The sequence below is a fragment of the Eutrigla gurnardus genome (genome assembly GCF_963514095.1).
Source record: "Eutrigla gurnardus genome assembly, chromosome: 2".
In the NCBI taxonomy this organism is placed as follows: Eukaryota; Metazoa; Chordata; class Actinopteri; order Perciformes; family Triglidae; genus Eutrigla; species Eutrigla gurnardus.
Genome location: NC_139916.1, coordinates 3,572,981 through 3,588,696, shown reverse-complemented (window position 1 = coordinate 3,588,696; position 15,716 = coordinate 3,572,981). Strand labels below are relative to the sequence as shown.

At 47.6% G+C, this 15,716-nt stretch overlaps 2 protein-coding genes across 5 annotated transcripts in view; one reads left to right on the top strand and one right to left on the bottom strand.

Moving 5' to 3' along the window:
• dhrs3b (dehydrogenase/reductase (SDR family) member 3b) overlaps positions 1-4,027 on the top strand; it is a 138,063-nt gene extending 134,036 nt beyond the window's left edge. The window contains exon 7 of the mRNA XM_084033759.1: positions 4,016-4,027. The gene's annotated coding sequence lies outside the window, so the exon portion shown is untranslated. The remainder of the gene's footprint in view (positions 1-4,015) is intronic.
• Positions 1-15,716, bottom strand: part of ephb2b (eph receptor B2b) — a 113,164-nt gene that overhangs the window by 47,210 nt on the left and 50,238 nt on the right. For all 4 annotated transcript variants that reach the window (XM_084033346.1, XM_084033344.1, XM_084033347.1 and 1 more), the window contains exon 3: positions 12,393-13,077. In XM_084033346.1, the coding sequence (XP_083889472.1) occupies positions 12,393-13,077 (685 nt within the window). The remainder of the gene's footprint in view (positions 1-12,392; positions 13,078-15,716) is intronic.

Sequence of the window (15,716 nt, the reverse complement as noted above, 5' to 3'; positions counted from 1 at the left end):
TATGTACAGGATTGCTAATACAACAATGCTACCATATACGTTGTTTTTCCACTGAGGGGGTAAAGGGGGTTTGGGGGGTTTAGTTACTCTTTAAGTGAATTTGTGTAACGTGTCTAAATGGTACAGGGGGTTTTCCTAAACCCTGATCAGCTCCTGCTCCGTACAGATTATAACAAATGGGGGGAAATTATGTGCAAAAAAAAAAAACTATTTCAGCAGAACTGGCACAGATGCTGAGAAAAGAGGAGGGGCTCGGGCACAGTTAGTCTTGCTTCGCTGCATGGAGGTTTGATGAGGAAATGGGAAGGGCATCCATCCAAGACCTTCGATTTGTGGAACCCTGCCAAGTCCCCCTTAACCAGAGACATAAGCCATTGATTAAAGAATAAGGAAAGTCTTACTTGCAGTCCTGGCGTGCTGATTTTTATAGGATCTTTTCTTTAGACTGCATCAACAGCCTTTTGATACGTGCGTCGGACTTTAAATGTCCGATCTTAACTGGCCTGATGGGAATGTGCCCCACCCGACTCCGAGCATTTCCCGTCAATACGGTGCTGTTCCAAGACCAACAGACCAGGTGTTGGAGGTAATAAAGAACAAGTATAGGCAGAGATGTTGATTCAGGATCCACCCTTCTGGCTGACAGAGGACCTTATCAAGAATAGGTTCGGTAGAGGAACCACCAAGGGGCCTCCGAGGAGGTCAAATACCTGCTTATCGGCACGCTAACAGGTTCTGGGCTTGACAAGCTCAATTAGCCGGCGCTTGGTGCGGCGTACGCTCTCAGCTCGAGGGTCCGTATCAACAGAACCAGGGAGATGACAGACAAGGCCGGGCTCACAAAGGGCCAGATTGTGGCGGCGGCTGGAAGGTCGGCGAGCGGAGTAAAGAGGGAGGAAGGACTCGTGTCCTCAGGGGGGTTTTGTGATGTGCCCGATAAGAATCTCCCAGCTGGATCACGGTGCCACTGTGGAAAAGTCTTTCTGGATAAATGACTTCCACGAGGTCACAATCCTCGGCTGAGCATAATAGAGGAGAGAAATTAGTTTTAAATGAAAGATTGCTCCCATTGAAATGGAGGATATAGTGTATGTGAGACACTGCTGCCTTCTGCATGCTGCAGCAGCGCCTGACAAGGCCAGACAGCTTGCAGCACGCCTCCAACCGGGGGAGCGGTATTTTTATTTAATATTTTTTGAAAAGGGCAAAAAAGATAAACGGTGAAGTGTTTAGGCACGTCACCCGAATGTTTTCATAAAACATGGCAGCGTTTCTGGATCCCCTTGAATAGCACAACAGTGATCCCCGTTGATGTCTCGCAACACACAACCCCGACAGATAACGAAGCGCGTTAGAGCTACGATTTCAATCACAGACAGTCGTTCCATATTGGGACGCCTGCCTGCTGGCGTGGCGTGCACACAGATGGAATCCCAGCCATCGTTTGCCAAGCTTTCGTTGGCCCGTTTCCCCATCGCGACACTTTAATGGCGGCGAGGTACAACGCCGTGAGTAAGCCGTAGTTAATCAGGCCCGTCTCGCGCCTGATCCCGCAACTTTGCACCGCGTTGACGGCCATTTGAAAGAAAAATAATACAGCATAGAAGTGTGCTCACGTTGCCAAGAGGCTTATACGACACACAAGATATGTTTCGTCTCACCCGTTCAGAACATGTGGCTGCGTCTTCCCCCTTCCTCCCCGCAGCCTCGAGACAAAGAACGCACAAAAAAAAGACGACTTAACTACAAGCAATCTGTTGAAATAGGTCATTATGGTGGAGGCATGCTGTGAATGCACCGCGTCCCCCCCAAATCAATACGTGAATTGCTATATTTAGTAAGAAGGTCGCGAGGAGGAGTTATGGTGGACGAGAAGACGAATCAGCTGCTGGGGTTTTTTAGATGCGAGGATAACGACTTCTCTGGTGATGGCGTTCGCCTCCGTGGAGAGTTCAGACGTCCCTCATGGTGGCTGGAAAATGTCACGTTCTGCTCAGAGTCAATGTCACGAGATTCCCCTTCACGGTGCGAGGCCGAGGCGTCGTCGCTGTGGAGGGGATGTCATTCTAATTGATTCAACGGTGTTTCTGGAAGGATTGAACTTAGTACTTAGAACTATAGTAACTTCAACACCAGAGAAGTGTGAGCAACTAAGTTTGCTTCAAAGAAAAACAATCTAATTGCATATCTGCTTAGCTTGCCCCGGTAATGAGCAACTTCTCTACTTTGCCTTATCTTTTTGAAAAAGTTAACTCCAGCCGCTGTTTGCAGGAATCCCATTAAAAACAGCTGTGCTTCAGCACTAACAAACACAAGCCATAAGCTTAAGGGATATATCTGCCATTGACGGCTCCAAACGGAGCCAATTCATATCGCAGTGTGTGAGAGGAGAGCCGGCCTCCTTTTTGCCAAGTGGATAAAATCCTGCAGTGTGGTTAAGAGGGAGGTAGTGTGGGTCTACGCTCTTCCTTTCTGTCTCCTTTTTAAGTCTATCCGTCTCCCCACGTCTTCCTCGGTGTCAGCCAAAATCCTCAACGTCGTCATGACTTTGCACAGTGGAAAAAAAAAAAAAAAAAGAAAGCAAAGACAAGCAGAGCAGAATCAAAACAACCTCATTAATAACTGGAACTAATGTATTCCAGACGGTTTCTTTAAGCCTGTTACTTCAGAGAAGAGATGCCCGCACTGGGAGGGGGGGGGGGGGGGGGGGGGGGCGGCCCTGGTGTATGTCGAGGCGGTTGGTGGGGGCGGGACTTACAAAACACCCCACCTAACCCGCCAAAATACCTCTGTCGGAGACCACACAGCCTTGAAATGACCACAATAAAGCAGAACGCTGGTCCCAGCACGAAGTGAGCGTTTCCCAGGCATCACTGCGCCGCGAGGCCGATGAAGGCTTCTGTCGTAAACACCGGCGGGTGGTTGATGTCCGGTCTGGGTGATGGGGAAGTGATCCTTCTGTTTGGTTTCTCGACTGTGTCTCACTGGATGCTAAACGTCTCACACGGCGTTTGAAGGGAAGAGAGTTGTTTACTGTTTCCAGTAAAATCGGAAATCTAATCCTGACTTCCTCTTTTAAAACCCAATACTTCGAGGCGATGGATCTGCAACAACATACTGTCGCCCATAAAGTTGGAATACTCTGTTTTCAGACACAATCCTCTGTTTAAATGCATCAGTAATCACTTTTTGACCAGGTGCAATGATTTACATTATGCGTCCCAGTAACCCAGGTGAAAGTAATTCATGCATAACATATGCAAATTATTCCCACTTTATGGGTGACCTTGTATAATCAGTTCTTCCTCGTAATGAAACTGAACTTGAATAAAGCGTTCTCTGCTTTGTGTTCAATCTACCAACATGAAGATATTGATCTATTATACTTCCCCTGATAAATACTCACCTGTTGTTGCATGTGATCAGCACAGGAACGGCCTCCTGCTATAATTCACAGAGCATTTTATTATGTCTAGAATGACGCTGACTTCATAGAATATACTTCAATGTATTAAAAAGTAATTACACAGTAATTACAGCCTAATTTACAAACACGATGGGGGCATAAAAACATTATGATATCCCCAGCACTGTACTTTAACTCCCGCTGTGAGGTGGACAGGAAACCATTGTTATTTTTCCACACGAGGCAAAAAAAGAAAAAAAGAGCGGCCTTCTCATTAGCTGGTTGTTTACAGTCTCACCTCCTCCTTCATATAAATCCAGTATAAACAGGAGAATCCCCAACAGGCTTTGCAGTATAAGCTGTGGGAAAATATCTGCTGATCACGACGCAAAGACTAGAGGTGGAAGAGAGGAACTGAGTAACGTGGTGAGATGATTCCCACCCATCAGGCCACTGGGATAACGTACTGGTATGAATATTCTAGCTGACTAGATAAGGATTAGCCTGCCGGATTGTGCTACGCCTTTCATCTCCCGAAGCGAGGGTAAAAAAAAAAAAAAAACCTCCTGTATCCTTTAGATGAACCCGGTTCTTTGCAAGAGTTATAAGAATGAGAAAGAGCGTGTCGAACCGTACCTTTCAGCTGAAAGCTTGGGAATTCCACAGGAGAGCCGAGCGCTCTCATTATAGTGAGTAATTTATTTGCTTAGCAGCTGCCCAAGGGGAGGTAAAAAGTTTTAACATCCAGAAAATTCTGTAAGTAGTCCATTTACAAAGCTGAGCTGTCCCCTGCAGCAAACGAATCCCCCTCCCCACCCAACCAGACTTCAACAATTAAACCAGGCCACCGGAGCCAAGATTGTGTTCCTGCCCGCCATCGAGTACACTCATCCTGCACAATTACTGTCCAAACACCGTGCTGTGATACACAAGCAGGGAGGGAGCATATTTAATACTCCATGTGAAGGGGAAAGGAGGAAAAAGAAGCAATGAATGGGCCTTTCTACCTCCGTGTACGCCGGTCGCCATGGCGATGTTCTTCCCCGACTGTCGGACCGGGTCCGTGAGTAAGATCCTCTAAAATGACCAAACTTTGTACCACTTTCCTGGTTTCCTTTACGTGGTACGTCAACACCCGGATCACATGGTCACCATGCAAAGATCTGATGATGTGTGAAAGCAGACTTCCTGGTGTCAGTAGGTGGCGCTACAACTGACTCAATATGGGCATTTTAGGCAGATCGGACAAAAAGACAAGTAACCACAGCTTCCTGTATCGTGGATACGTCTTCGTCAGATCTTCTTCAGGTCAAACTTTTGTATAAATACATTTGTGGGGGGGTTTTGACCCTCAGGCCCCGTCTACACGAGGACGCTTACGGGTAAAAACGACAAAATTCGGAAGTGCTTTTCGTTTAGACGGTGACGGCGTTTTTGGGGCTTAAAAACGCAAAAATCTGAAACCACCCTCCAGAGTGGAAAACTTGAATACGCTTCGCCGTAGCGTTTTCTTCTACACCGCCAAGCTGCAAAACTCTGCTCAGATCTGCTCACGTCGCCTACGCGTTTACGCCACATGTTTTGGTTTTCGCGGCACAGATAAGAGAAGAAGAAAGATTCTACTTTTGCGTCCCCGTATGCACGCAGATTTCCTCCCGAAAACACTCGTCTAAACTCGGAATAAAAAGTGAAGACGCGATGCCACTTTTTTGCGTCTTCTGTTCAGACCGTCATCATGTAAACGCCTCAATCTAGCGTCTAACATAAGCAACATGTCTCCTGAACAAAACCGTATTCACATCAGAAGTCAGGAACTCATAGGTAGAAACCCGGCAAAGAAAACAAGGTACGGTACTGCAGCGGAGACTCTGGACAGGCGGAGCGCTGAACGTTACAGTGAAGGGGGGGGGGGGGGGGGGGGGGGGCTTTAGAGGCATGTGTTCAATTTCCAACTCAAACACCACCATGAAACCTCCCGGGGAGCACGATGACAGAAAGCCATTCGCCGACGCCGGTCCAACTTCTTGGATAGCCGCGTGGATTTCTAAACATTTCGTAAATTCAATCTCAAAGTAAAATAAATCCCAATATAAACCCGCCAGAGAGAGAGAGAGAGAGAGAGGGAGAGAGAGAGGGAGAGAGAGAGGGAGGGGGGGAGAGAGAGAGAGAGAGAGAGGGGGGGGGTCGATCACCTCACAGGGATTCACAGAGACGTCGTCCTTGAATCCAAGGATACTTTCTTTTGTTTGTTGGCTTTTATCTTATTTGGTCTCAGGAATTAGCTGTTAATTTACCCCCCCTCCCCTCCCCTCCCCCCTCCCTGTGGAGAACAGCAGAGCGTTCATTCTGAATCTAAATCACTTTGATTGCCAAGTAATTAAATGGGCAGGAATTTATCTTAATGACGCTGCTAGAGAGATGAATCGACAGCTGGGAGATTTACGGAGCCGACTCACGGAGCGGACCTCGGCGTGTCCGGCAGATCATCTCCATGTACAGCAACACGTACTTTGACTTTAAATATGTATCCTCTGTTTTCAGGGCTGAGTGCCATTTTTTTTTCAGAAGGTAAAGAGGAGTGTCGCATAACATACTGCAGTCAAAAATGTCTTATATTCAAGGACCGAGGAGAGCAGCCTTCTTCCTACGTTCTATAATGTATTTCTCAGAGAAGTCGTGTGATGGAATCTTCTAAGTAAATCCCTCCTCGGTTGAAACATCAGAATCACAGAACGGAGTTAGGAAGTTCACAGCATTTATATTCTGTGATGTCTCGGCTCAAAAGGAGATGATCTCTCCTGGTTATTAGCGGCGGATTTTAGCGGGCGGTGAGGCGTGTCACGCTGATAAGAGAGCAAGAAACCCCAAGCCCTTTGTTTGCCTTTTTTGTTCAGATTTCTTGCCTTTTCCCATCCTGATCCATCTCCCCCCCCCCTGCCGTCTCTTGGCCTCACCCGTTGCAGCCGTTTTAATCTTTAATCACCTGAAGTTCAACGGGCGAGATCTCTGCTGCTGGGTGATGTTACTTATTTTAGAATCCATTACAGCTCTGGAGTCTCCTCCATGCTCTGTTCTCTGTGTTTAAGGCCCTTCTGCAGACTGCAGTTATGTAAAATTGCCCAACTTTACCCTCAAAGCAACCCACCGGCAAAAGATCCAAATGAACCGAGCGGCAACACGGTAAAAAAACGCTGCTGAATTATATAACAAACAGATGTTTTTTGAAATTTCTAGTGGGGCCCATAATCAGGTTGAGTGCTGCAGCAGCAGTGAGCACCTGTGTGTGTGTGTGTGTGTGTGTGTGTGTGTGTGTGTGTGTGTGTGTGTGTGTGTTAGTGTGTGTGTGTGTGTGTGTGTGTGTGTGTGTGTGTGTGTGTGTGTGTGTGTGTGTGTGTGTGGAGTATCTCTGCACAACTCAGGGTTTCTACACCTTTTCCAAAGTCATATTCAAGCACTTTCCATGCGTTTCCAGCCCCTTCCAGCTGTGGTAAACTCCATATGTGTACCAATCCAATGGTCAGTATTCAGTCTACTTATTCTGTCACTTGTTCATCACATTAAATGAGATGTTATTGTCCTCTAAACAACCAACATGATGTTTGGAGACAGCTTTTTACAGAAGGACCACAAATGAAAGGAAAACTAATTCCACTAACAGATCCACAGAAATATAATCACCAAATATTTTCATCATCTGTTCATCATCAAAAGGCATTTTTCATAAAGAAATGTCACAAAATGCTGTTTTCACTCCCTCAAATATGTCTGTTATATCATATATGTCATCACATACAACACACATTTCAAGCACTTTTCAAACACCACACTAAAATTCAAGTGTTTTCAAGGATTTCCAGCGAACCCTGAGAACTCCAGTCCGATCTCTGCTGAATGAAGGGGTTAACTGACACGACGAAGGCGTATAAATAAAATCAAATAAAACGTGGCGATGTCGGGAACAGATCCGTTTCTCTGATGTAGGTCGACGGTACAACACCAGACCCTGCCGTGGTTTTTCCTCTCGGTGTTGACCGAGTTCTAATACATCATGGGAAAACAAGGTCGCCGATACTCGAGAGGGATTCCTGTCTTCAACACTGAGCCCGATTGTTTCTCATCTTTTATCCGCACAGATGCTTGATCCATCAGCCTCCCCGTTTTAGCCAGGAGAGCTGTGAGAGGACACGAGTGGAGGACATCTGAGAGAGCGAGGGAGAGAGGGAGAGAGACAGAGAGAGCACATGGGGATGTTTTGACAAAAGGCCCCGGCCTTGTGCCTGATGAGAAAAGAGCCACATGTGGAAGGATCTCAATGCGCGGCTCTCATTTCCCTCCGAGTCGGCCTGTCCAAGGCAAAATTTATCATGAACAAAACCAGAAGGTCTCAGGGTTGTCACCCAACTTTGCTCTGGTGGAGAAATGCCAGAAAGCCGTCTGCAGGCTCCGGTATCACGGGGAGAGGAGGGGGGGGGGAGCCATGTAAAGGTGTTACAAGCAAGAACCAGACCTGCAGAAAGCCCACTATGATGACAATAACCCCAAAAAACAATAAAGAGGGGAACTGGGATTAGAGGAGGGTCGTAACACGCTGAATTTGAGATTCAAAAAGATGGTGTGTGATAATGAGGAGTGTGACAGCGAGGGGAGGGGCATGCAAAACCATGTGGGAAAGGTTTACTGGGGGCTTAGCGGGGTTCGTGATCTGCCAGTTCAGGGAGATCCTTGCTGGTCGCAGGTCACGTTATCACGTCGGCGTATGATGAATGTGCTGTGAAAGTGAGGATGATAAAGTGTGTGTGTGTGTGTGTGTGTGAGGTTCCTGTGAGTGTGAATGATGTATTGCAGTCGTGTGTGTGTGTCCGTGTAGTCACTGTACTGTAATGTATATTAGAAGGGATGTATTGTATGTGTAGTTTTTTCCCCTCTCATTAGACTGTTCCCTTCCTGTCATTAGACCCCCCCGGTCTGCGTATTCTCTCTCCTGCTGTATGGATGTGTGCAGAGAGAAAGAGGACTGGTGAGGGGAAACAAAGCACCTGGCCATACTGAAATCCTATCACAGTGGGGAAGTGTGTGTGTGTGTGTGTGTGTGTGTGTGTGTGTGTGTGTGTGTGTGGGTCTGCCAACAGAACGACATGTCTTCTAGCTCGCCCTCCTGCTGTTACCACATCCTACACTGTTGTCTGGACCCCCAAAAAAAGGGGGATCTAAGTGAACAGATCTGTAATGGAAATGAAGTGTTGCCTATGGTGCAGAAATCCAGTCACATTTGTCTGTGATGTCATTTAACAGACAAACGTTGCGGCGGAGAGAAAAACATCTGCTGAGACGCTAATTTGTATTCCTCACGCTTAACTAAACAGCAGCGCCGCCGCCGCCGCCGCCGCCACTCTGAGGCAGAGACACACTTTTAACAGGATATCGTGTGCATGCCGATTGTGTAGGCAGGCAGACTGTTGACATTTTGGTCTTTCTCTTTCTCTTATTTTCTCCCGCTCCTCCCCCCCCTCCCCCCCCTCCCCCCCTCCCCCCTCTGTTACTGCAGCCCGACTCCAAAGCCTCCTTCATCTCCGCCTGCACAATGCACAATGCAGCAACAGCCTGGAGGAGCGGTGTGTGTTTGTTTTGCTCTGCGTCTTGTGCCGGCGCAGAGGACAGTCATCCATCGTGGCGTGGCTGTTCCCCCCTCCCTCCTCCCCCCCCCCCCACGTGCACTGTTAGTCAATTAGAGCTGCCATTAAAGACGGAGGCACCCGGGGAAATAAAAGGCGGCGTGCGTGGATTTGTCTGTGCTACGCTGATTTCCACCTTTAAACCCTCTCCAGACGAAAGAGATTGCAATAATTGGGATTCTGACAGTGGGTTAGTTGGGGGGGGCGGGGGGGGGTTCATTTCCTGCCTCCTCCTCCTCCCCTCCTCTTTTCCATGCAATCACGACGGACCAATCACGTCCTACCTCGCGATCCTCCTAACTCTCTTTATCTACAACCACATTTGACTGAAGCATTACCGACGCCCCCCCCTTTAATCTAATTGCTCTGGGTGCAGCTACTGCCCACCGGTGACGCGACCTCGCCCAGAGACTTCAAAAGGAGGCGCACGCCGTGACCCAAAAATGCTTATGGGTCACGTGACTTACTGGCTCTTACAGGCTGTATGTAGGCCTCTTCGTGTGGAGGCTCTCCTGTAAGACGATGCAGGCGAGGATGTGTTTATTTCTACGCTAAAGACACGATTTGACTCTCTGAAAATGTGAATATCATCAGTAAGATGCCGTACAGACTTTATGAATGGGACATTTTTGCCTTCTTGCTAAGAATTCATCTTTAACAGGCAACAATTGGTTTGCCAGTCGTGCAGGATGATTCGTCACATCATTATTTCCACTGCACATAAGTGGAGGAGCGTGCCGCATGTAAGAGTTGTCCTTTTCTTTTAAACCACCGTCATCATCATCATCATCATCATCATCATGATGCTGTGTCATGCTGTGTCATGCTGTGTGTTGACTATTCTTTTTCCAATCTGGGCCACCGAACACCGTCATAACAACAAAACAAAAACACAGAGATGGCCTCCGTCTGAATCTCCGTCTCTGCTCGATAACGCGAGCCACGCTCCCACAGTCCAACCCTTGAACTCGTTTCCCGTTCCCCCAAATGAAGAGAATCCCTTTCATTCTGGAGTGAACTTCAAGGGCGTCTCCTGGAGGCTCCGAGGTGAAGCAGTATCTCTGGTTCAGGGTCTGCTGAAGGCCTCGGTGTGGTCCCTCTGAGGGAAGGAACTTAATCTCACTTGTAAGACAATCGCAGAGAGAAAAAGGCCCTCTGCAGTTTGATGTACGCCCCCTCCTCTTCCTACTGTCAATATTTTGACAGATTTCATGACAACGTAATTATTTGCCCGGGATCCCTGCCAGGGATTTAATTGTTACATGTGTAATTACACGTTTAGTTGCGGAGATGTTTGGAACAAAGCATGGGTGGCGTCCTTAATACCGCAGCACAAATAGCGTCTTTCATGTCGGCACCGCGCTTCACGCTGTCTGTGTTATGTGGCTCCGTAATCCGGCTATGAAAGAGGATCCGTTACAAAACCCTGCGAGAGCACCTCTCACAAATCAATTCATTACCCCCATAACATCAGCAGGCAGAAGGCGCATCTTTCATAGATCAATTCATTATCCAACTTCTGGCAGTTGAAAGGCGGCGGAACTGACCACAGTTTTTCGAGTGCCGATATCAGCTTTCAGCGTTTTCAGGGGGACGACTGGAGAGAGCAAGTCCAACTGGTGGCAAAGCCTCTCCCAGCAATGGCACAACCAAAGAATAATATCCTCTTTTTTAACTGTAATGGTTTTATTTTCATCCCGGGTAAAATACACACGTTGTTTTGCACTGAGGCTCATAACTATTGTATGGAGCCATAAAAAATCCATCTCGGAGCGCCGGCGTTTTGCTGCATTCCACAGCTGCACTCTCAGATAATGCATTCTTTTCATAAAGCTTTAATATTCGGTGCGTCACATGATCAGGCGAGTGAGAGAGAGAGAGAGAGAGAGGATCAGCATCTGCCCGTGTGCATATACAGTATCTCGGCCCTGCAGTGCTGATGCATGCAGCCAGCGACGCCTCTCTTCTGGTGGACCTTGACTAACAAAGCCAGAGTACAGAAGACAGAAACACGAGGCTGGTCAGAAGGTTTTCTTTCTCAGTAACGTAGCCCCATGCCCGGCTGAGAGAGGATACTGATGATTAACATGCTTTCATGTTAAGCTGACAGCATTTAATTGCATAATCCCGTCCCTCCCAAAAAAAACACCGTGACTGAGGAAACCCCTGAGATGTTCCAAATCCGCCGCAATTACACGTGAGGTCAAAAACACGGATAGATTTGTGTAATAACGTGGAGGATACGTGTCCTCATTAGTAGTCACTGAACGGGGGGGCACCCATCAACATACCCCCTCCCCTCCCAGCACATAGACACTGGAGGGGTGTGTTGTAATCACACACACATGAGAGGGGCTGATCTGAAGCACAGGTGGGTGGTTTGTTGTGCCGGACTCCCCTGCTGCTCCTCCCGGTGATGGAGATCCCCCGAGCACGTTGACCAAACACCACCTGCCAAGACTGCGATGGGCCGTGGCACAGGTAAATGTGGGCTGCATAGATGTTTTCAAAACGCCAAATCGATTTCTTTGCCTGTGAGGGATTCCAATTGATAGAAAAATGCAGGCAATTTTTTAAAAAATATATCCTTTTTGTCCACCGGAGATGGTGGGAGGCATTCTATCAACAAAAGATAAGCGCAGACGTTTTACAGGTTCAACAAACACTGCTCTTATTTTTTTTTTAAGCATGACTTTTGTTCAATACACATTCTGAAAATGTGTGAATTTACATAAGCTGCGAAGGCAGTGCATCCATGTGTGCATGTTTTCACACGCAACCTCAAGAAATAAACCTAAGGGTGCTGATGTAACATCCTGCTTAAAGACATTACTTGTTGTTTCCTGTTTTGTAGTTCTAACTTGTCTTGTCGTGTCAGTCCTCCTGTCATCTCCCCCCTGATTACCTACACCTGCCTCTGATTACCCATCAGCCCCTTCATAGTCTCCCCTGGTTACCCAGCTCCCTGCCAGATTGTCTTTGTTTCTTCGTGTCCGTTACTCTCCAGCGTCTTTTCCTGGTTTTTGACCCGGTGTTCTCGTTCCCTGTAACTTGTTTGTCTGTCTGACCTCATCGAGACACCCTCTCTGCATTCGAGTCTCTTTCTCACCCACCATTGTGCACAGGATGCATTCTTTTTGTAATACACAAATCACTGGGTTATATCATCATTTGAATGAGCATTAATGGATCCCCGGAGCAGCTTAAAGTGAGGAATAAACACTGTATGAATAGTGTTTGGATTACTCTGTTACGACGACGGAGCGGATGGCTGTGAAGGCTTTAATGAAAGCAGCGTGCGAGCGTGAACGTACCTCGACAGACGGTCCCGTTCTCCACCGCCTCGTTCCCGGCCTTGCACATGCAGCGTCCGATGGGAACCATCCACTCGCCGTCCCCGTTGCAGTACAACTTAATGGGCACGTCCACCTCCTCGGCGTTGGGGATGCAGACGCCTCTCGCCGCCACCAGCGAGGTGCTCTCCGCCCCCGACAGCGTCTCCTGGAACAGCGCCCCGTTGGTGATGATGCGCGGGCACTTGCGGTAAAAGACGCGGACGGCGATGAGCGACATGCAGCCGCCGTAGTCCTGGAAGGCCAGGTAGAAGCCGTTCCGCGACACGGGGCCGAAGCTCCGCACCTCCGTGTTGATCTTCATCACCCGGCCGCCGAGGTCCACCTGGGAGAAGCTCTCGTCCGCCGCGATGGTGTCCACCTTGATCCACGGGTTCTCCATCCACGCCGGCGAGGTCCTGGTGGCCGCGTCGGCGTCGGATTCGTAGTAATAGAGGTTAAAGGTCTCTTTGCAGGATCCCGGCACGTTGGGGATGCTGCTGCAGTCCCTCACGGAGAACTTCATCTCCACGTGGATCCGCTGGGCGCCGCGGCGCCGGATGTACTTTGTCCGTACCCAGTTGTTCTGATTGTTGTCAAAAACATTGCAGACCTGGTACGTCCGGATGGTGTTCATGTTTTCATCGTAGCCGCTCACCTCCTCCCACTGTGGGACACACAAACAGCATGTTAACATTCATATATTTGAAAAGTGGAACTTTGGAATTTTATTAACCAACAAATTAGCAATCGAGGCGCATATTTCACCTGATCCACTCAATTAAGCCCCATTCAGCTGTGAAGCAGTGACTGTTTCCTCATAAAGAGCCCGCTGATACATATTTCTGCAGCGGCGACGAGAATTGTTTTGATGCACACTTTGATAACCGCGAGTTATCGGCTCAGGCAATGTTTTGATTAAATTAGATTACGTGGTGGGAAGACACAAAATGTCTGCAATAAACCAATCGAGGCGGATAAATTAGACATTAGAGTGTAGAGGTGACGAATGAGAACCAACCTTTGACCTCAGTTTGTTCAGTCAAGTGGATACATCACTAACAATCAGATTAGGGTTCACTATTTGAGGATTCTATGTTTATGGTCATCTGTTCCCTGGCTTTTTAAAGGGAGGTTGGCATCATGAGTAGGGGTGAGTATTGGCAAGAACCTCACGATACGATACGTATCACGATACTTTGGTCACGATACGATACGTATCACGATACTTTGGTCACGATACGATACGTATCACGATACTTTGGTCACGATACGATACATATCACGATACTTTGGTCACGATACGATACGTATCACGATACTATGGTCACGATACGATACGTATCACGATATCACGATATTGCGATATAAATAAAGATGAAAACACAAGTACCTGTATATGTACATCAGATGATATTGATCAGAGGACTAACCAGAAATGGCATGAGAGGATGGAGTACGACCGAACGCTGAACTTTTTTTAGGCAACCAGAAATGTTGAACGGGTTATGTTATACGAAACCCCCAGACTGTCAATCCCAAGGTCGCCTCGCACTAAAACAAACCCGTCTTTATCCTCTATTTGACTCTAAACGGGAGCATCCATCAGTAAATGGATGATCAAAGATGACCATCAACTCTTGTTGAATTTTCTCATATGCTTCTATAAAGTCAATCAGATGGTTTTGATCCAGAGAAGTCGCCCCCTGCTGGCTATTAGAAACAATGCAAGTATTGGCTTCGTTTTTCAGACCCCGCAGGTTTGCTGCCAGATTTTCACCTCACTATTGCATGCTGGGAATGTTAGAAAATCTAAACCCTGCTTTGTAGAGGCTGGAGAGCTTTGATGTTCCCCCCTCTCCGTTCCCGTCCTCTCATTGAGGAAACGTTCACATCTTGTAGTGCTTTAAGAGAAACCGGAGACGTGACATTAAGTCGCTTGAACAGAGCACAGAGGTTTGTGGTTTACGTGTCCTTTTTTTTTGGTTTTTATTGTGTCTTAATAGGACACATTCGTTGCACACACTGTAATGGGATATTGACGTTCTAGTGAAGGCTCGGCACAGATGAAACATGACATGAGCTTTCCACAATCCAAGTCACACTAAACGGACGTAACCATATTACACAGGTAATCATATAGAGAAACAATCAAGCAAATTTCACTTTCACATTTTTCTGAGCGTTATTCCACTTCAAAGTGGCCCCCGGCTTGAGTCCCACCAGCGTGAGTACATGCTCCAGACTCCAGATGCAGCCGCCGTGGTTTTCCTGCCCCCTTGGCCACGGATCAAACCGGCTTTAAACACCATGCGCTCTAACCGCCGAGCAGGTCGTGACCTTGACCTCCACATCTCAGCCAAGAAAAAAAAAAACCCTGTTCTCAACCCCCAAGAGCCACTTTGCATCAGCTGAAGCCCCCACCTCCTCTACACCCCCCCTTCACTCTTCACTTCACAGCTGATATAATTTCTCAAATTAGTGCCCACTTAGTGAGGATTTTGACAGATTTTGACGGGTTGGGAGAAGAAAGTCACCCCTCTTGTTGCAAACCGGCGTTCTATCAAACATTTTCTGACTAATTAGAACGGCGTTAGCTCTTAATTCCCATGAGTAATTAATCACCGCTAGTGTGGCTTGACCCAAAGTCCAATCCAAACCATAATAAGAGCCAAACAAAAGAAAAAAGACTGATGTGCAGCCAAAAATAATCACATAATCAGAATAAACAGAACAAACAAATACATACATACTGTTTTAAATCTGTCTCTTACGTATTAAAAGTCTTCATAATGAGCATATAATGCAATAAATGGCCGTTAGTAGTTTCTTTTATTAGTGGAGTGCATTTTTAAAGTTAACTGAGAGTCAGATTAACTGTGGAGTAGCTTTTAAAACTCAAATAAATGACTGCCGAGGCTCCAGGACATCGGCGGTGTGGTGGAAGGACAGATCTGTCTTTTGGCCCGCACTGCCAGACATCATCATCGCAGGTCATGAGCAGCCATTGACCTTCCCACTTGTTGAGGAGCGGGTGGGGAGGCTGTGGGCCAATTAAACGAGAGCTTCCACTGAGCGCCGGACAATCGCAGTTTAATAAAGTGAATGTGGAGACAGGTGGGGGTTTGCTGCTAATGAGGGACGCAGACGTGGGGGGAAACTGTGAGTGTGGGGGAAGTGTTGGCAACCATGTGGGGGGAAGGGGGTTGATCCAGGGCTAAAAAAGACCCCAAACAAAATGTGTTTTGATGGAGGGCCCCCTTTTTGTCCTGTCATGGCCTCTTTGCCCCGCTTTCATCGCGGCCA